General features: G+C 39.1%; 2 protein-coding genes across 3 annotated transcripts; both read left to right on the forward strand.

The window, feature by feature from the left end:
• Positions 1-63: 63 nt before the first annotated feature.
• Positions 64-11,570, forward strand: flcn (folliculin). Of its 2 annotated transcripts, none has more exons than XM_042490762.2 (12): positions 64-312; positions 480-692; positions 1,159-1,317; positions 1,422-1,643; positions 1,748-1,914; positions 2,007-2,098; positions 4,237-4,400; positions 5,073-5,186; positions 6,969-7,092; positions 7,229-7,354; positions 7,887-7,989; positions 10,548-11,570. In XM_042490762.2, the coding sequence occupies exons 2-12, from the start codon at positions 480-482 to the stop codon at positions 10,753-10,755; spliced, it is 1,692 nt and encodes a 563-aa protein (XP_042346696.1). In that variant the 5' UTR covers positions 64-312; the 3' UTR covers positions 10,756-11,570. The 2 variants fall into 2 exon arrangements, with proteins under 2 accessions (XP_042346696.1, XP_042346697.1); XM_042490763.2 differs by having other exon boundaries at positions 65-312; positions 1,159-1,305.
• A 1,137-nt stretch (positions 11,571-12,707) lies between these two features.
• Positions 12,708-18,067, forward strand: LOC121946272 (uncharacterized). Its single transcript, XM_042490774.2, has 5 exons — positions 12,708-13,277; positions 13,620-13,726; positions 14,671-14,742; positions 15,034-15,180; positions 16,323-18,067. Exons 1-5 carry the CDS (start codon positions 13,265-13,267, stop codon positions 16,674-16,676), a joined length of 693 nt encoding a protein of 230 aa, XP_042346708.1. The 5' UTR covers positions 12,708-13,264; the 3' UTR covers positions 16,677-18,067.
• The last annotated feature ends 2,971 nt before the right edge of the window (positions 18,068-21,038 follow it).

The following is a 21,038-nucleotide window of genomic DNA, read 5'->3' on the forward strand; positions in this document are numbered from 1 at the left end:
ATATCTGCCATGCGTCACTTGTGCTCGAGCGCGTGACTCTGCGTCATGTGACAGGATCTGTTGTTGCCAGCTAGCAGCAGCTTCACACAAGGAAAACAGAACAAGGAAAGTGTAGAAAAACTAAATTTGAGACGCTTAGAATCATGTTTTTTTCCGAAACGTACTAAATGAAGAATTGGGTTTGTTTTATATTACTGTATTAAGATGCTGCTTTTGATATAACTGCTTTTTTGGACGTTGCGACCAATGAATGTCCCTTTGTGAAGTAGCATTGAGCACCAGTCATTTGTTGAACTTGGCTCTGTGCTGAAGGTAAGACTGTCTGTCTGATATTATCAGCTGTAACGACCTGCTGAAATGACCTAGTAATGCGAGTGAATGACCAGATACAAATGTTGTATTATTAACTGATTGTTAATGTTCAACTCAGATATATTCAGTACAATAAACATTTATAAAACTTGTTATCTCCCTTTCAGATGAATGCTCTGGTTGCTCTCTGTCACTTCTGTGAGCTCCATGGCCCCCGGACACTGTTTTGCACCGAGGCACTGCACCCTCCGTCCCCATCCCCTTCATCCCAGGCAGGTGCCCCTGTGCCGGGGGACAGGGACAGAGATGGTGACCGAGAAGGTGAAGGGCTGACCATGAGGGCCAACAGCTCGGCCACACAGAGAGGAGAAATGTGTGAGGTGAGTGCAGAGAAACAGCAGATGATATCAACTCAATGGGAACCACCCTTTCCCCCCTCCTGCCCTGACATCAGTGGTTCCCAACTGGTCTAATCATAGAGTCCAGATTTCTTCTTAGTCATTAGTTCAAGGCCGACACACTAGATAAATTAACCCATATTCCACGCTATTTCACAAAATCTAAACAACACTTTGGCTTGTAACACAAAGAAATAAAACATAAGCAAAAAAAATACAGAAATGACACTTTAAAGCTCTGTGCTAGAAATTCACTGTACTACAAAATAAGTGCGTTTTTTACAAACTTGACACACTCACAAGACACTTGTAGCCAAATGGACCCACCAGTTGGGAATCGCTGCTCTACATAACAACGCTCTAGCTATAACTTTTTGGTATGCAGGTGAGCCTGTAGTCCTGTCATGTGTCTTAAAATACTAATTTCCTTCTTCTCCTTGCATCATAGGGATGTCGATCTCTTCCAGCATCTCACCCTGGCTTTGTGAGCATCGACGATGAAACAGGCATTCGCTTCCTGAGCCACCAGCACCCCAGACAGCCACAGCTATTTAGCGTGGTACGCCAGGCCTGCGTACGCAGCCTCAGCTGTGAGGTAAACAGTGACGTACGTCTGCATGTATGTGTGTGTGAGTCACACATCCCATTCACTTCATACACTTCTGTTGCCACTTGGACTTCTACATATTTTCTCTCTGTCTGTTTCATCAGGTGTGTCCCGGCCGTGAAGGGCCGATTTTCTTTGGAGATGAGCAACATGGTTTTGTGTTCTCACACACGTTCTTTATCAAAGACAGCCTGGCCAGGGGTTTCCAGCGCTGGTACAGTATTGTCATGGTTGCTATGGACAGGATCTACCTTATTAACTCCTGGCCTTTCCTGTTACGCCACCTTAGACTCACAATACAGAGCCTTCAAAGCACAGCCCTCAAGGTAGAGTGCACACATAAACAATGTCCTTTTTCAAAACAGGCATGTATTAAGACTTAATCCACAGGCATCTAGAGCATCTCATTTCTTTGAACTGTTCTCTCCAGGTGTTTGATAATGAGCAAGGAGTTTGTCCCCAGAGAGCAGCGAGGATAAACAGCGTCTTCTCACCTGCAGTTTTCCCACACCAAAGGAGTGGCAACGCAGCCCGATCACTGACTTCTCTCACACAGCATCCCAACCTGTGGGCCAGCCTGCACTCCTCCTTCAGCTGGTGAGTCGATAAACTGTCAGCTCCACTGTGCAAGCTGTTGTCTGTAATGGCTCACTTTGACGTGTGGATTTGTGTTTTCACATTGTCTCTAGGCTGCTGAAGGCCTGTGGTAGTCGTCTGACAGAGAAGCTGCTGGAGGGAGCACCCACTGAGGACACACTGGTGCTCATAGAGAGACAGACAGGTAGCTAGTGTTTACCACTACGGCTGGGTATTGTTTAATAAAATTGCAGTGCCATTACCTACAAAGTGATACTGATGTCAGTAGAGCACTTAATTTGATACCTGTTTTTTCTATATCATTCAATACCAATTATGTAAACTGAAACACTCAGTTGTGTAAAATACCACCTTTATTTTCAAACATTTTGGTGGCATCTCAGCACAATTAACTGCCAACATCGTCAAATACATTGCGCTGCACTTCACCACACCACAGGCTGTTTGGGTTGTGGCTGCTGCAGTAGTGGGCCAATCACACATCGCATTAAATGAAAGAATGCGTAAGTTGACTGGCTGTGAGGCAAAACATACATATAGGCATTATGTTTTACATCTGGCCCATGTGAATGCAGTCTTTCAAGAACGCTTTGAGGGATTTTCTTTAAATGTAGTACAAACACCCACCTGGACTCAAGGATGAATTGATTAGATTTTGGTGGTCATGGGTTAAAGGTCAAGATCACTTTGACCTTGTCTAACTCATTCTTGTGAATGCGATATCTCAAGAACACCTTGAGAGAATTTCTTCAAATTCAACAAAAGCATTTGAGTGGACTCAAGGATGAGTTGATTAGCTTTTGGTGGTCAAAGGTTAAGATCACATTGACCTTTCATCCATATCATTCTTGTGAACGTAATGTTTCAAGAATACCTTGAGGCAGTTTCCTCAAATTTGCTACAAACATCCACTTGGACTAACAATGAAGTTGTTAGAATCTGGTGGTCAAAGGTCATGGTGACCTCATAAAACATGTTTTGGCCATAACTCAAGAATTCATACACTCAAACTTCAAACAAATGCGTCATAGGATATAAAGATGAAGGTCTGACATTTTACATCCAAGAGGTCAAAGGTAAACCGTGACGTCCCAATGTTCTGCAAAAACATTTTTCTGGCTATTACTCAGCGTCATAAGTCAGGAACAGAAGGGGAAACATTTGGTCAGATCATAAATTGGTGACACTAATCTTGGGTGCCCACGTTGAAACTGTGCAGACTGTATAGATCCTCTGTGCTGTTGGGGGGCAGATGTGTGCGGGAAGCATCCGTGTTGTCACAGACACAGATGTAAACTGTAAGTGCAACTTGACTGGTGTGCAGAAGCGTACAACCACATAAGCGTAATTCTAGTTTTCTAAATACAAGAAGGACTGAATGCAGTTATCGTTTCACTGGAGGTGTTTTGAGACTACATGGTACTGGGTTATTTACATCTTTACCATAAAGGTATCAAGTACCGATGCCCAACCCTTTTTACAGTAAAATAAAACTTATCAGGAAAGGGGGTATCGTTTACCTTGGCAATGCCTCAACATGTCTTGACTTCCAGGCAATGTTCGGCCTCTTGCTGGAGGATGATATCAGCAGATGTAATTTGTTTCCACAATGTGCCATGGTTTATCATCAGTCTGAAAAGCCTCCTGTGAACGTGTGATTCACTGGGTCAGTCAGTGCAGACACACTCCAGCCAGCAAAAAAAACAGAGCTGTTCACTGAGCCATTGTGCTCAAATACACAGCCTTTCCAGAAAGTGTTTACACAATTATTAGTTAAGATTTAGAGAGTGATTAAAAGATTTACAGAGATATTTCCGAGTCCAGAGCGGCTCTTAGTTTGTGGAATTTTAATACCCTTTTCCCTTTTATTAATATTGTAAGTACACACATTTTATCCCTGTTGCACTTGTCAAAATCACAATTACCAAGTAATTAAAACAAGACAATAAAATAAAATAATTACATCATTAACATTAAGAAATATTAAAACAGTGTAAATTTAAGTTCTTTTAAGTTGAAATTCTTTTTTTATGTAGCACAGACTCAGTCACCCTGATACTGCAGCGAAGCTGTTACATCTTGTGCCCACTCGCAAAACTATTTGTTTTGGAATTGAAATTAGTCATAGATAAGAGGTGAAATTGCACGGTGCTGATTTTAGTCTTGAAACAGGATGTTAAGTATCTTGTGTACATGACGCTATATATAGAGTGTACCAGCTCTTAACAAATTTCCCATGGAATTTCCCCCACAGTGGTAACTGGCTTAAGAACATTTGATCATCGCTATTTCTGTGTTTTTGTCATTCTTTGCTTTCTAAAGAGCAAGAAGAGGAAATGAGCTGCTGGGAGGGAGCAGAAGGAGGCGGTTCTACGTCACAGCGGCACCAATCAGAGAGCGAGCTGGGCCTCGACTTCCTGTGTGATGATGCGAAATTAAATGAATTACCCGGCCCAAAATTTAGGTCTCTGAGGCATTTGAGACAGGTAAATTTAGGTACTTTTTCAGCTTGACATTTTTTGTGTGGAAGCTAATAAAAACTGGCATATTATTTCTGATCTAATGGTGACACACACATTGAGGTTTTCATCGATGATGACTTAATGGTGATGATTGTGTTGTGTTTTTATGATCTACGGATGCATTACTGCTTGATTTTAGCTGTGTCTGATAAGGTGTCACTGAGTGCTTTGAAAGGCGCCTTTAAATAATATACATACATTATTATTATTATTGTTGTTGTTGTTGTTGTTGTCGTTGATCGTTATCATTATTTTTATCCTCAACCAAGGAATTAATGGTTTTATGGCATTTTTAACAAAAAGGTCTGTCTTTGGGATCCTTTCCATCCTTTTTCAGACACAAACAAAACACCAATTTGAACCTGTCAGTGGCAAAACCATTAAGTGAACATAAATTGACAGTGTGCTTTTCCCTGAGTGGTTACAGCTGCTGGCTGCGGCTCTCTCGCTCAATACTGGATCAATTTAAAAAGTGTTGTTCCCATTAGTCACTTAGATACAAAAACTTGTGAAAATAGGGTCCAAGTTGAAAAGTTACTCTTTAATGACTATGAAATAATTTAATTAGCATTTTTACATCAGCTCAAACTCTGTATCTGTGAGCTGCTGCACATTACAGTCTGATTTGTCCTGCAGGTCCTCGGGGCGGCAGAGTTTCGTCAGCTAGTGTGGCACGTGCTCATGGGAAATCAGGTCATATGGAGAGGCGCAGACCCCGGGCTCATCCAGTCAGCTTTTACAGTCCTCAAGGTAGATAACTTTACCACTGTATCCTTTTCTGCCCTGTTAGAAGAGGTAGTGTTATTATCACAATGCTAAATATCAATAAGGACAAGTGACCTTGAGCACCTGTGAGGGTCCTCATTGTTTTTAGCGAAGGTATATGTAAATGCACAGTTTAACTCTTACAATCATAAAATAGTAAATTCTTCATTTCATACTTTCATACTGCAGTTTGATTAAAAAAAAACGATTCATACCTTCTGATTAAAATGATCAATACCTTCTGACTGTCCTCATTTGATGTGATATAAACTGATTGGTTTGGGTTTCAGTTATTTCTCCACAAAGATATTTTTGTGCATTCAATTTCTTTCTTTTTTTTAATATCTTCCAAGTTTTGCCTGAAGACGTATCATTATTTAAGCTACCATTACACACCTTAAAACGTCTTTGCCCATACACGCTTCCCCGACCTTTCAGTGCAAGATACACAAACGAGACAGAGCATGTAACTGTTTTCACAGGACAATCACGGTTTCTTTTTACTGTGGAAAGATATCTGAGTGTATTTTTTGTATGTGATCCTTTTGAAATGGTTTTCCATATTGGATTTTTTTTTTTTTTTTTTTGTTAATTGTATATGATTACAATTAGATTGTTGCAAGATTTCTGCTTCCCAGGCCTTTTTCATGCAGACACAATGACTTGTCATCTGGGGAAATTCTCAAGTGTTAGCGAATAACATTAACAATGACTCAGCTCTTTTCCAAAATTCCAGTAAGCCATGACAGTGTGACAAGAATTCCCTTAGTCCCTTTTTACGCAGCCTGTTCATGGCGGGAATATCACGCCGCGATTCTACCTCCCTGTTATTTATAAATAAGTATAACACCCAGTGGGGGGGCAGAGTTGCCTTTAAGTTTGCAGCGGTGGTCTGTGTAAAAAGACCATGGAGGAGACGGGTGTGACGTTTTGACACTGTGTTATTTATGCAATCCTCTGTCGGGAGATTTAAAAAGCAGCAAGAAGCAGTTAGCAGCTAACTCAAAAAGGTAGAACAGCGGCCGAAAATGGGTAGACAGTAAGTGGCAAAAACAGGACAGAAAATGGTTGTTACTGTAATGTTATGCCATTAGCATTGGGCAGCAATAGCTCAGTCTGTCTTGAATTGGGGACCAGAGAGTTGCCGGTTTAAGTCCCCGTATGGACTGTGGACTGGTAGCTGGAGAAGTGCCAGTTCATGTTCCTGGGAACTGTCGAGGGGCCCTTGAGAAAGGCATCGCAAATTTAATTTCCCTATTTCTTTCTTTTTGTCTTTTTTCTTTCTTTCTTGTTTTGAAAGCTTTGCTGATGCATCTGTTATATGTCACACTAGAGGCCAACACTATTGAGTTACACACCTGCCACACCTTTATTTGCCTCTTGCAATGCCGTTATTGTGTTTTCCCATCTATATGTGTTTCCCCTACCTAAACCTGAACTGAGGCGGGGGGGACTATTTGATGGGGGAACACATTTCAGTACCGCCATGCTAGCTAAAGTCACACTCAGTGTAAAAATGCAAAGTCAATGTAAAGAGGTGACTTCTTAGCATTTCTACAGTACAATCTCTGTAAAAAGGGCTACTGAAGCAGCATGAAGGTTACCGAGAAGTGAGGGAAGTAATTGGAATTTAGCCATCACTAATTGTAGTATTTATACTTGTGCTTTTCTTAATGTATCATGTTAAAGTGTCTTCTGTGACCTATTAGTCAGAATAACAGAGATGGCCATGTTTATAATCTGAATCTCTATCCTGTTTCCCATCAGTCTTTGCTCCCAGTAGGCTGTGTGCGTTCAGTGCCATACAGTGCTCAGTATGAGGAGGCCTACAAATGCAACTTCCTGGGTCTCAGCCCTGATGTGCCCATCCCTACGCACGTCAGCTCCTCAGGTACAGGAGCCTCTGTGGACTCACACTACTATATGTTACTATCAGAAGTCTCAAAGAAAACTTCTGTTACAAGTTGTAATCTTGCACATATAGGTCACATTGTGTTGATTTGATCTTCCTTTTGTTTTTCCTGTAGAGTTTTCAGTGCTGGTGGATGTCAGTTCAGAGAAGAGCTGTCAGACCTCAGCAGCGGGTGAAGATGATATCTCCTCGCTTTTTCAGTTCACAATCAGCAGTGCCAACACACAGCCCACAGACAGGGGTGAGTGAGCATACCTTAAGTTATAAATAGTCACTGTATGTCTGCTTTCACTTTCAGTGTCACAAAATATACAGTCATTTGTCTGTTGGTTCAACCTCAAAAGAAAGAAGTGCCTATCTTTGCCAAGGCAGAACTTAATTTGAATTAAAACCAGAATTTTTTTAATGTAATTTGGATGTGAAACTGCATCTATAATGTTTTGTTTTGATAGCATTTTCATTTAAGTAAGAGCAGAGGTGAATGTGAGGAGGAAAATGTTCAGACATGTCCCATACCAGGATCTGGATCGCCATCAAAAAAGTGATCTGTTCTTTGTCCCATAGCCTATCTCTCTGCCAGCTTTCATTCGAAACTGTTCCATCAGCAAGTTTTTGTGATAGCACATGGACAAAAGGGACCAAAAAACACAACCTCCTTGTTGGAATTATTTAAGTTGGCAAGAAACATGAAAGCCAAAAAAGGTTGCACTTAGACTTATTGAATAACAACCATATGATGAACTGTCAAACAATCTTTGTTTCTGTTTTGTCAGGTCCCACGTTATTGAACAAGCTGGAAGTGGCTCTGTCTAATGAGAACTTGTCTGTGGACGTCGTGTCTCACTGCCTGCTGTGTCTGAAGGAAGAATGGATGAAGTGAGTAAAGTTCAATCATAATTTATAGGAAATAACCTTTAAAGAAAAGCTATTGTGCTCATTTTCAAAATCAGAAATACTTTATTGATCCCTGGAGGGAAACTGTGGTTCATTACAGTCGCTCTGATGCCAGCAAAGTGAATTATAGCAAGTAGAAAGAAGTACCAGCTCAAGTATATAAAGATAGAAAACAGAAAATACAGTAAGAGTTAAACAATAAGCATAGTATGTAAATATTTAAATATTTAAAATAAAGTATGAATAGTATGCTGAGTATGTAAGTGTGTAAAATATAAAGGACAGAAATACAGTAATGGACAATTAGTACTGAATATTTAAATTATAATATGGATAATGTGCTTAGTTTATAAAATATAAAACTGCTTTGTGCTACAAATTTTTAGGTTCATACTTTTTTTTGGGTTCCTTCTTGAACATGTTTACATGCTTTAAAAAAAAAACCACATTATTTTCCTCATACTGACTGAGAAGGCTTGCTGCTTGAGCACCTGTCAGCATTTCCTGGTTTTCCGCATTTTTGCGTCACTGAGTCATAATTGGAGCCAGAAAATGACTGTGCTATGAATAATCACAAATAAAAGTTTCAAACACAACTGGATGTGTTCTAACAGGAACGTGATCCGAAATCGGGGTGAAATTAACAATGTCGCAAACCAAGATTTCACGTTAAGTAGCTACATATAACATTGAACTTGCAGCGGGGGGATGATTGTAATGGAAAATAACTGCATTTTCTACACTGAGAAAAATCACCAATAAAAGCTTCTAAACCGAAATCTTAACAACCATAAAAGTTCCAAAAGTATTATCCAAAATTGGGCGGTAAACCTGAGATAATAAGTTTCCCCTGACATTAGCACCCGTGAGGGTCCTAATTATTTGAGCTAAGGTAAAAAATCAATGCACAATTTAAGTCTTGCAATGATTTAACACTGAACACTTTCATTCCACACTGTTGAGGTTAAAAAAATACTTGTGAAATGATGATTTAAAATGATTAATACCTTCTGACATGACTGTATCCGATGTGGTATAAACTGATTGGATTGGGTTTCAGTTTTTTCTCCACAAAGATATTTTTGTTCTTTCACTTTCTTTTGACATTTTCTGCATTCACTTTCTTCTCTTCTAACTCTTGCCTGAAGACATGTTATTATTTAAGCTGCCATTACACACCTTGACATCACTCCTTGACACGACTGTAACAGAAAATATGGACACTTTGTACCATGAAAATAACCAGTAAAAGCTTCTTAACCAAATCTTTACAATTAAATATGTTCCAATAGGAATATTATCTGAAATCAACCAAGATTACATGCTTCCCTGACGTGTAGCATGTAGCATTGTACTTGCAGCCTGGGAGTAACTGTACCAGAATATAGCAGCACTTTCTATTGTGACGTCTGTGAGGGTCCTCATTGGTTGAGCCAAGGTAAAAAAGTAAATGCAAAATTCAAGTCTGACAATGATTTAACACTAAACACTTAAATTCTATACTGTTGGGGTTGAAAAATACATGTGAAATATGATTAATTAAAATGATTAATACCATCTAATATTACCGTTTCTAATGTGATCTAAACTGATTGGACTGGGTTTCAATTTCTCCACAGACATTTTGTGCATTCTCTTTTTTTCTGACTTGCAATTCTTGCCAGAAGACATGTTATTATTTAAGCTAAAATTACACGCCTTGAAATCACTCCTTGACATGACTGTAACAGAATACAGCAGCACTTACTACATTGAAAAATCACTAATGAAAGCTTCTAAACTTAAAATCTTCAAAACTGGACATCCAAAATCAGGGATAAATTAACATTATCGGCAACCAAGATTACATGTTTCCCTCATGTTATGTAGCTACATGTAGCAATGCACCTGCAGCCTGGGAATGACTGTTTCAGAGTATTGCGGCACTTTTTACTGTGAAAAATCACCATTAAAAGAACAAAATTTTACAACCAGACATGTTTCAGCAGTAATATAGTCCAAAATTGGGGATCAATTAACAACATTAACAACCAAGATTACAGTTTTCCATGATCTTAGCACGTAGCTACATGTAGCAGTGCACTTGCACCCAGGGACTGACTGTAGCTACATAGCTGCACTTTCTAATGTGAAAAATCACCAAGAAAAGCTTCTGTACACAATCAGACATGACAGGAATTTGATACAGAATTGGGGAGAAATTAACAACATCGCTAACCAAGTTTACAGGTTTCTGCGATGTTAGCATGTAGCTACATGTAGTAGTGCCTGGAGCAGATGACCATATAAATAAATCTGTCACAATTTGGCCTCATCTTGGAGCCAAAGTAGAAAGAATCGTACAATAGTTAATTTAGAACAGTGTGAAGCCTGAGGTTTTAGCTCACAGTGAGTACTTTTACTGACGTTTACCTTATTATTTGAAAGTTAAGCCATTTTTAATAAAATCATCGAACATTGTTACTTCGTTTGTATGACAGAAAATGTGGAAAAGCATTGAAGTTCCCTTTTATTCTCATAGCTTGTTCTCTCTCCTTCAGTAAAGTCAAGGTGCTGTTTAAGTTCTCCAAAGTGGACGGGCGAGGGAGGGAGGACACCCAGAAGGTTCTGGCCCTCCTGGGCGCCACAGGGCCGGGCGAGGAGGACAACGTCAGGCTGCTCAAGTTCTGGATGACTGGACTCAGCAAAACCTACAAAAGTCATTTAATGACAGCCGTCCGAGGAGGGGAGAGGAGCCCCAGCCAGTGACAAAGAGGAGGAGGAGGAGGAGGAGGAGGTAGAGGGGGTGAAAGAAAGGGAGCTGAAAAGGGGGAAATACTAATGAAGGGAAAGTGAAAGCAAGACTCCTTTCATCATTATTTTGGGACTTTTAGTGGAGTGAAAGAGGAAAGTGAATGGATGACAGAAATGCTCTGACTCATCCATTATTGTCGTTTTAAGTAGAAATGTACCGTTCCTAACACTGATTATTATCCTGCACAGATTAACACGTATGGTCAGTTTGGATAATGCATGAGGGCTTTTGTTTGTCAAAGGGGATTATTGTAGAAACCTCTTCATACTTATATGTGAAGTTTAACTTATTACAGACAGACTTTGCACTTTGTTCACTCTTTACTGATGTTTTAAAATGAAACAAATTAATATGAACTCTCATTTTGATATCCTGTTTTTAAATTCCACAATTGGCTCCATCTTGTGGTGAACAGGAAGAATAAAGAGGGAGTGAATCGGAGGAGGAGAGCAGCATTTCCTCTGCCAGCTCCCACTCACTTGTTTGAGTGGCTGTCGGCCAGCAAGCCTCAAGTGGTGTAAGACAACACTTTTAAGGTTTTCTGGTGTCCTGAAATGTACAAAGCAGTTGCATAACACGGCCCTGCTCCAGTACAGCCGACCACATCAGCAGGATTTTAGATTCTTAATGAGCCAGTCTCACACTGATCCACTAAAAAGCTGCGTTTTTGTTTTTTTTCATACCACAGTTAATTGAGCTTGTTGTGTTGCTGAAGCTTGCAGACTTCAGTCAATAAAATTCAACAACATACGGTTTTGTTTAAAATCAATGGGGGGTGTTTTTTTCTTGATCAGTATGCATGTAATGATTGTGTAATTTCAGCTCATTTTGCAGCCCAATTTAAATGGAAAAGTGAATTTGTAGATATTAGGATTGATTAGCTTTCTTTGCAAACCAAATCCAAGCCAAATTGTCTACTTCTCAGCATTGTTGGAATGCTGCTGCGTCTTAATAGAGTTTTACCTTTTTTTGTTTTGCTTCTCTCTGAAAGCTCAGATCTGGATTTCATTTTGCAAGTTTCACTAAAAGAAGCACAAACCTAATTTGCAGCAGCTCCACAAATTAGTTGCATATTTACTCTCCTCAATATGCAAGCAATGTATGAAACAGGAAGACGGCTCACTGGCTGGATATTTATACCCGTCATTAAAACACACAGTGTATGTGAAGAGGTTTGGAGTTGAGGGTACCTCTGGGAGTGTTAATGCTTTACTTGTGGTGAAGCTGCTGCTCTCTAGTTTCCTTTTCCTCACAGCAGAGCTGGGATTTTGGGAAAGTGTCTTGACTTCTTTGGCTCGTGTTCAAAAAAGGACACAATTTCTCTTTGACATGAAGAAACAACTTTGCACTTCCTTCCTTTCATTACTGATTAACTCCCCTCGTGAACAGAGAGCCAAAATAACATGACACCTCACACAACCTGAGGGGACAGAACAACACATCACTGACGGGATGATGAGAGCTGTGCACAATGTTGTGGACGTCACAGTCACACCAGCCGTCTCCGTGGAACCGATCTGAGCAGAAATGACTGCAGAAAGCTATCACACATGGAATGACTTGCAAGTTCTGGCAATGTGTTGCAACCCTGCTTTTAGAGGAATGTGATTCCTGATTTATAAAGAGAAAAAAAAAGCAGATCATGTGATGATTAAACAGGATGATATTGCGCACTGACTCTAGAGGGATAAAGACTGGGGATCCACAGGCACAGAGGTGTGGGGGAGAGTCCAAATGAAAAACATACGCTCCAACTGCATGACTAAGCCTCCTTGGGCCTGGTTTGGAGGGGGAGGATGGGGGTGAGAGGGTGGGTGTCAGGGAATGTGGGGAGCAGGGGGGGAGGGGGCCGGGTCAGTCAATAGTGAGGTAAAACGTGTGGCGGTGGGAGGGGCCGAGACTTAAAGGGAGCAGACAAGCAATCCAGCAGGGCACTTTCACTTTGAGCGGAGTGAGGATACACAGAGTGGCCAGAGGGAGAGACAGAGAAGAGGAGGCCAGTGTCTCTCCCGCTTTATCCATTAACCAGTTTTTCGAGGGAGAGAGGAGTGGCTCAAATTAGGCTGTTGAGGAAGATTCTAGGTCAGTAGTGAGAGGGAGAAAGGGAAAGAGATATAGTGCAAAACAAACAAAAGCTTTCATAGGGAAAGGGCTGCAGCCACTCAGGCTTAAGTGGGAAAATCCAAAGTGAGAGAGCAGGATGGCGTGAGAGGATAAATGAGGCATTTATTGGAAAGTACCAAAAGGACTCAAAAGGAAGGAATGTATAAGGGATGTCAGCAAGAAGACTGAATATCAGACGGTGAAAGAGAAGACACAGCAACGCACTTTGTGTCAAAGACCTCAAGAAACCACAGAGGAGGAAACTTAGCCTTTCACAGACTGACACAAAAACCCGTCTGCAGAGTGATTGCCGTCAACAAGAGAAATGGAGAAGTGTCCATTCTTAGAAAGATAGGAAGGATGTCACTGCCAGGTGAGAAACGCAACTTTACTTTTGTGACTCTGTAGAAAAACAGTGAAATACTAGAACTAGTACTCATATAGCCATGTTGAGTCAGTGAATCAAAACTGATTAGTTCTGTCATTTTGCATTGTTACGATAGCATTTCCGGTGTCTTAATTCAATTAGAAGTATTGCAAAACCAGGCCATGTTTCATGTTTTTCTCTGTAGAAATGGCTAATTGAGGCAGGAAATGATGTAACACTTTTTCGTAGGTATGCAGTTTGAACAAGCTACAAAACCACAGAAAGTTTCCAGCAATTATCTGAATGTGTTCTGTCTCTTTTCTCTCTTTTGACTCATGCCTCCAACAGTTTTGCTGTTGCTATCACTCTGGACTGTCCGATGTGGTGGATGTGACTTTGACCGGGAAGGTGTGAAAAACATCAAAACAACTATTGACTCCAATCCAAGTGGATTTGTAAGTTCACTTTTGACTTTATTCATGTTTTTTTTTGTGTGTCCTTTCAGTGTTTCTAAAATGTGCTCTCTGTGGAAATTGTATTTTCTCATTAAATGTATTTACTTCACTTTCAAGAAGACAATCTCTTGTATTGACTTCTTCAGTTAGATGGTATAAAAAGGCGGTCAAAGGTGAAGATCTCACACAAATGAATGACAGCAATCGGCTCTGCATTGTTATCTGATAACCTGCAAAGTTAACAATGGCAAAGTGTGTTTATGACAGACCTGCGTAGCTCGACAGAGTCAACAGTCAAACAGGGTGTAGTTTCACTTCAGTGGATGATTATGTTGTTATCCACACAATTACACTTCTCTTGTCAAACTCAGTCGTTACTATAGTTCATTGTAGTAATAATTAACCCTTTGAAATCTGTGCAAAGTGGCTTCATTTCTTTCAAAAACATGGGGAGAAGGCAATGAGCAGCTTAAGAAAAAAATTAACCCAAAATTAGCAAGAAAATACTAAAAAAGTACCAGGGAATTACCCTGAAATCTGGAAAAAATAGAGAAAACCCCCCAAAACAAACAAACATAGAAATAATCTGAAAAATGTGCTTAATAATTTTCTAATAAATCTGTAACACAATTTTAAATGTCTAATTATGATAAATAAAAATCTATTTTCTAGACATTTTCCCTAGCTTTTTAAAAAGAATTGCCTAAAACTACAACTTTCTTGCAGTTTGAGGAACATTTCTTACCAGTTGCCCATTACCTTTTTTCCCCCATGTTTATGAAAGAAAATTAACCAAGTTGCTCAAAATTTCACTGTTTAAATAATTGTATATGTATTGTAATTGTTAATCCAGGTTTCAAGTGGTTCAATTATAAATGCTAACTTATTTCAAAGTCTGTGGGTGTATTCTCATCTTTTGCCTTTGCTTTCTGTCTCTCTTCCAGCGGACAGTATTTCCTAAAGATTACTATGTAGTGCACCGCTACACAAAAAGCATGCTCTGTGACACTGATCCGGTGAGTTGCTTATCAGATAAATAGAGGAAATGGGGCTTGATGTGCATTAAGTGGCTCGGACATCTTCAAGTCTTTCCACACCATTAGCCTCTGGTTTCTCTAACAAGATAATCATTAGCTTCTACCTCATCTCCAGCTACTGTCAACAGGCTCTGTAACTGCTAAGTTTAGCACAAAGCTGTATCATGCTGCTTCAAGTCTCGCTTGTAATTGAGCAATTGATGTGGTTCTTGCGGTGGTTTGTCACATGTTTTGCACACTTACTCTAACTGCTTTATATTCTCTCTGCAGTGTTGTGTGTTCCCTGCTGCAGTCGTCCTCCTGGAGTCCTGGCACGTGCTTCTTGGAAACCTCTGGGATGAGCACCTAAATCACTCCTTAATCCTCGATCTGAAGCACACACTGGATAAAATTATAAAAAGGAACAGAAATACAGAGGTAGGGTTTTATTTCAAATGTATACCTTATTGCATGTTTTGCTTTACTCTGTTAACTCTTTGAAACCTGAGCAAATTGGCTTGATTTAATTCAAAACAATGAAAAGAAGGCAATAAGCAATTTAAGGAGAAATGATGCAAAAGATAAAACAAAATTAGGGGTCAAGAAAATTACCTGAAAATGTGCTTCAGAATAAGAAATAAATATTATTTATTTTCTAAATCTACTGTTTTTTTTGTGCAATTTGTAGGACATTTCCTGCAGAGTTGACAACTTTCTCTCCATGTTTTGCAAGAAATTGCACCAATTTGCTCAGAGTTCAAATATTCAAATACTTTTGAAAGACATCTAAACCCAGCACAAGGAAATTGATGTTAAGATTTCAAAGGGTTAAATAAAGTTTCAAATACATCATTTTCATGCAAAAACAGGTTAGAAATATAATCATTTAATATGTGATTGCATTAATATTTCAATCAATGTAAAAGTGCGTCAATATAGGTTGTACTGCTGAAAATCCCTTCAATGGGCCTCCTCTTCCTCTCACTGTAAAATCTTTGATTAAAAGAAATCTAGGATTACCTTGAAAAATGCAAGTAAATATAACTACTATTCTTCATATGTGCGTACTTTATGTCAAATTGTTAAGTCTACATAAAAGTTAGTTATATTTACTGGATTTTGTAAAGTTGTTGCAACTTAGAAATGACCAGTTTTATTAAAACAATCTTAAGCAACTTTGGTAAACCAAGTTTTCTGTGCTATATATCTGCATTCTGCTGGTTTCAAACTGCATTTTCTTAAACAAAACATAGCTTGCAGATCTCCTAACTTCATCATTGGCAAAATCCTTTTTGTCATGATCAAGTCAAGTCAGACTAGCTTTGTTTACTGAAGTTTTAACAAGGAAATTTCACTTGTAACAACAACTCCACAAAATTAAAATAAATAATAAAATAATAAATACAGCTAACTTTTAAGTAAACAATTAGATATTACGTAAACATAAATTAAAATGAATAGTTACATTTTCTTTCTTTTTTCAAGGCAATCAGTTTCCAAGATCATCTTAATTAAGACCTACTTGTCGGATATTACAGTTCATTAAAAATATGAATTTGTTCCTTGTTTCCTTCTCTCAGAGGTTCCAGGAGGAGACGGACCTTTCCCAATTCTCCCCATTATCTTCCTCTCCTGAAGAACTCCTCAAGCTCACGTCAGAACTTCTCACTCGATGGCTCGATGTCGGGTGCTTGCCTGAGATCGAAACCTGCTCCCTGCCCACTTTGCCGCCCTCTGTTGAGAGGAAGGACTACGGTCCATCGAGGGCCAGACTCTTGACCACCCGAGCTATCAGCAACGAGGAGGAAGGACAGCTCGATAAGATAATAGACAGTACGCAGCCTTCATCCAATGGTGGTCCTCCATCCCTATCATATTCCGCTTCTGTCTGGAGCCCCTTGCTATTCAGACTCTACTGGTGGCTGATGCCATAGTTACTAAAAAAGGATCTTTTTTTATGATGCACACAAAATGCAAGACATTTCCTGGCACTGAATGTTCGTTTTCTTATATTTGTGTTTCAATGCAGCAAGCTTTGTTAATATGAAGTGATACACAGGTTGTATTTAATGTCCAAAGTTAGTTCACGTAGTCCGCCGTGCAACAGTGCTCTGTAACATCACCAATATAAACATATAGTTATCCTCTCTAGAGCAAGCCACAAGCTGCAGCCAGCTATGCTCTTCATGCTAACCAGAGATAAATGCTGAGTAAGCCAATGCACATAAGCCATCGTCTGTTGATGTGGAATTCATCACTGTTTACAATGAATGTTATGTATATGTAAGATATTACAGTCTGTGGGAGTTTACTTTTGTACATACCTGTAAATTAAAGACATTTAGATATATAAACATTGTTAGTTTTTGATATAATATCCCAAAGGTTGTAAGCTATATTTATTTGCTGTTTGGTCATCAGTGATGGAGAGTACATGTAAAGGTCCAGTGTGTACAATTTAGTGGCATCTATCAGCATTAATGTTATATATTATTCATTACTATGTTTCATTAGTTTATAATCGCCTGAAAACAAGAATTGTTGTGTTTTTGTTACCTCTCCGATGAGTTCGCCATGATGATGGCTCAAGATATTTTCGTTTTTGTATCAGCCACGTGGATCTCTTGGACACTTGGAGCATCGCTTCAGTTCAACCTCACCACTAGATGCCACTAAATCCTACATACTGGACCTTTAATGCACAATTTTGAGGTACCTTACTTGATTATGTCCATTTTTTTCTATTTTATACTTAAACTCCACGACATTTCAAAGGGAAATGTTGACATTTTTACACAGTACATTTATCTGACAGCTGCTTACATAATATTTAACAACTGTTAACCTTAGCTTCACATGCATCAATAATACTAGTCTCACAGGTTTACAAAGAGAGAATTTTCTGCATTATACTTTTACTTTTGAGACTTTAATATATTTTACAAACAATGCTTGCATACTTTTACTAGAGGTGTGGACTAAGGTCACAAATTTGATGACAAAAGACTCCACTTGACAAAATATTAAAGACTTTCGACTCAACTTGGACTTTAACACCAATGACTTGTGATTTCACTTTGACTTCTGACAGCATTCTTACTTTAAAATGTTCAATCCAATTTGGGAAGTGAAATTTATGGACATTTTTTCAATATAAGATGTGTTAAATACAAGACAGCAAGACTTACACCAAATTCCTTCTGTTGTTGTTGTACTGGTTGATAGTGTAATTTGCTATGAAAATACAATGTCAGCACTACTTTTATGTTATTAAGTTTTAACAAACTTGTTTTAACTAATAAATGTACAATGTAAGACACCTTTATGATTTCTGTAAATGTAATGTGTTATTTCTTTCCTGTTACAATGGCATTACATGTGGTGAAGAGCTCATTATGACTTGTTTAGGACTCTGAACTGAAAACTAAGGACTTGACATAGGATATGTCAGTCTTGACATTAGACTTGAGATTTACTTGTGACTTGCAAAACAATGACTGACTATTACTTAAGTGTAATTTTGAGTGCAAACTGTACTTGTAACAGAGTTTGGTGTTTTTGACTTGGGACTTTCCTTTGGACTTGAGTTCAAAGACTTAAGATGAACTTGTGATTTGCAAAACAATGACTTGGTCCCACCTCTGACTTTAACTTCAGTATAATTTGTAATGTAGACCTTGCCTCTAACTGAGTATTTTTACACTATGGCATTGTTTTTGCTTAAGTAAAAGATCTGTGAGCCACTGAGAACGGTTAGATATTTATATTTCCGTCCATTCTGCTTAAACAAGTTAGATTTTGTTTATAATTTTGCATTCCAGTACCATGACACAGAGTGTGTGCAAAGCGTCCAACATTTATGTCAGCTCAACCGTATCTGCCGGCTCTTTTAAAGAGTCATTCCAAGAGTGCAAATGCTCCAAAAGTATTTTGGAACTGATAAAAAAAAAACAACAACTGAAAGAGGGGTTGCAGATGAGGAAGGAATGTGCTCTGGATCCAACAGGACCCCAGAGATGATCTGAGTCCTGTCAGGATCTACACACGAGAAATAAAAAGTCCGCCATTTGGTGCTTGCACTTGCCCCTGCATGTACACACCCACGCATGTAGGCCTATTGTGCACCGCTGTCGTCACAGGATCCTCCTTACAGTTTCATAATCCTTAAAACACAGAGGTATGTAGCTCTGGCCACTATGGGAACAAACTTTTGGCTTGCACCCCGAGTTTTCATTGACCTTTTTTCCACTGAACTTGTGTCAGAATTTGGAAGGACAAACGTAATACAGCATAAATGCACATTACAAAAAGTTAGATAATGCTAGAAGACAAAATGTTTGACAAAAACAAAAATCAGGGCAGAGGCTCAAATGCTATTCTTCTGGACTGTGGACAGTGCACATTTCCAAGCATCTGTTCCTGGCAAAAACTTGAAAAGAGAAAAAAAATATTAAAGGCAAAAACGTGAAAAGAGAAAAAAAAATATTAAAGGGATAGTTCAGATTTTTTGAAGTTGGGTTGTATGAGGTACTTATCCATAGACAGAATATTACATACAGTAGATGTCAGTTGGCACACCCCCAGTGTGGAGAAGCAGGCGTCTGACTGGGGGGATGGGGGTCACTAACAAACCATATTTTAGCCACCTAAAAAAGTCCCACCCTTCTCTGCTTTACCTTAATGTGAGACAGTGATTTCCAACAAGAAAATTAAGTTGTTACATTGCTCTCTTCAAAGCCGGACTCCATTGAGAAAAACATTGATTTAACAACGCTTAACACCGGAGCTGCTGGTCTGCCACTTCCTTGTGTGATTCTGGTGTTAAAGAGAGTTAGTTTGGATTCACCAAAGTCATGCAGCAACACAAACTAACTAACCAAAGCAGCGGTGGATCAGCAGCTCCTGTATTCCATCAATTTTCATCCGCTTGTCCAGGTCCGGATCACGGGCACAGCAGGCTGAGCAAAGTACTCCAAACATCCCTCTCTCCAGCAACGCTTTCTAGCTCCTCCTGGGGGATCCCGCGGCTTTCCTAGGCAAGATGAGACATAATCCCTCCAGCATGTTCTGGATCTGCACCAAGGCCTCCTACTATTTGGATGTACCTGCAAAACCTCTAACTGGAGGGCATCATAAGACGTCCTGATCAGATGCCCGAACCACATCAGCTGGCCCCTTTCGACGCAAAGGAGGACGGGCTCTACTTCGAGCTTCCTCTGGATGTCTGAGCTCCTCACTCTATCTCTAAGGCTGAGCCCAGCCGTAACACGAAGGAAACTCATTTCAGCTGCTTGTATCTGCAATGTCATTCTTTCGGTCACAACCCAAAGCTCATGACCACAGGTGAGTGCACGTGTGCCCTGCAGACATAACTCTTTCTCAACCTTGTATTCTGCGAGCTAAAAGAGTGGTGTCTTTGACAAGAGCATAGATGGTGAACTGAAGCTGTTAACTGCTTCCCAGTTGGAATGGGCTGTCCGACAGAGAGGTACGGCAGTAAACATACTCTCTATATAACGTAATCTTAAAATGATATTGATTTTTTTAGCGGGGAGTTTTGGCTAAAATATGTTTTGTTGCTGACCCCCATCCACAGCAGTACATTGCTGAGCTTTTGTGTTGGCTCTTCTGGCTGATGGTACAGCTGGGTTTTAACATTTAGAGGGCAATCACTACACATAATTTTAACAAAATATGTCAAATTTTAATACTTTGCATTCAAACGTCAAGAGGTGACTCTGTATACACTACTAAATACCCATTTATATTGATTTTCATTTGGAAAAATGGTTTGGGATTGTAGTAAGTCTTGAAGAAGACATGGCCCAAAAATGAACAAAAAATGTACAAGTTCTAAGAAAATTAAGTGAAAAAAAGCAAAAATAAATTAAAAAAATACAACAACCCAAAGTGCCAAAAAACATATACATACATACATACATACATACACACACACACACACACACACACACACATATATATATAATAGTACACTTGATTATATTTTAATATTTCTTTCCTGTAAAATAATTAGATACAATTATTTAATTTAATAAAAATATTTTAAAGGTCTATATTAATTTATTTTGATTTTCTTATTTTAAAATTTCTATAAAATAATTTTAAATATAAAAATATTATAATTATATATATACATAGTTGCAGTTTGTACACATGTTGCACTTACTTGAAATAAATGCAATAATGTGACTCGCTGTGGGTGATTTTCTCCCGGGTCGGTAGGTTTACATGATGACCCAAAAATGTGGAAATGATTTCATCTAATTTTCTAAACA

The sequence above is a fragment of the Plectropomus leopardus genome, chromosome 11 (assembly GCF_026936395.1).
Source record: "Plectropomus leopardus strain MGB_pleo_1.0 chromosome 11, ASM2693639v1, whole genome shotgun sequence".
Lineage (NCBI taxonomy): Eukaryota > Metazoa > Chordata > Actinopteri > Perciformes > Serranidae > Plectropomus > Plectropomus leopardus.

Bases quoted from the DNA above. Each gene is read 5' to 3' on its own strand.
- flcn (XM_042490762.2), top strand. From the start codon at position 480: ATGAATGCTCTGGTTGCTCTCTGTCACTTCTGTGAGCTCCATGGCCCC. The intron at 4,401-5,072 runs GTAAATTTAGGT...TTTGTCCTGCAG, and splicing joins CTCTGAGGCATTTGAGACAG to GTCCTCGGGGCGGCAGAGTT. The intron at 7,355-7,886 runs GTGAGTGAGCAT...CTGTTTTGTCAG, and splicing joins CACACAGCCCACAGACAGGG to GTCCCACGTTATTGAACAAG.
- LOC121946272 (XM_042490774.2), top strand. The intron at 13,727-14,670 runs GTAAGTTCACTT...TCTCTCTTCCAG, and splicing joins ACTCCAATCCAAGTGGATTT to CGGACAGTATTTCCTAAAGA. The intron at 14,743-15,033 runs GTGAGTTGCTTA...TTCTCTCTGCAG, and splicing joins TGCTCTGTGACACTGATCCG to TGTTGTGTGTTCCCTGCTGC.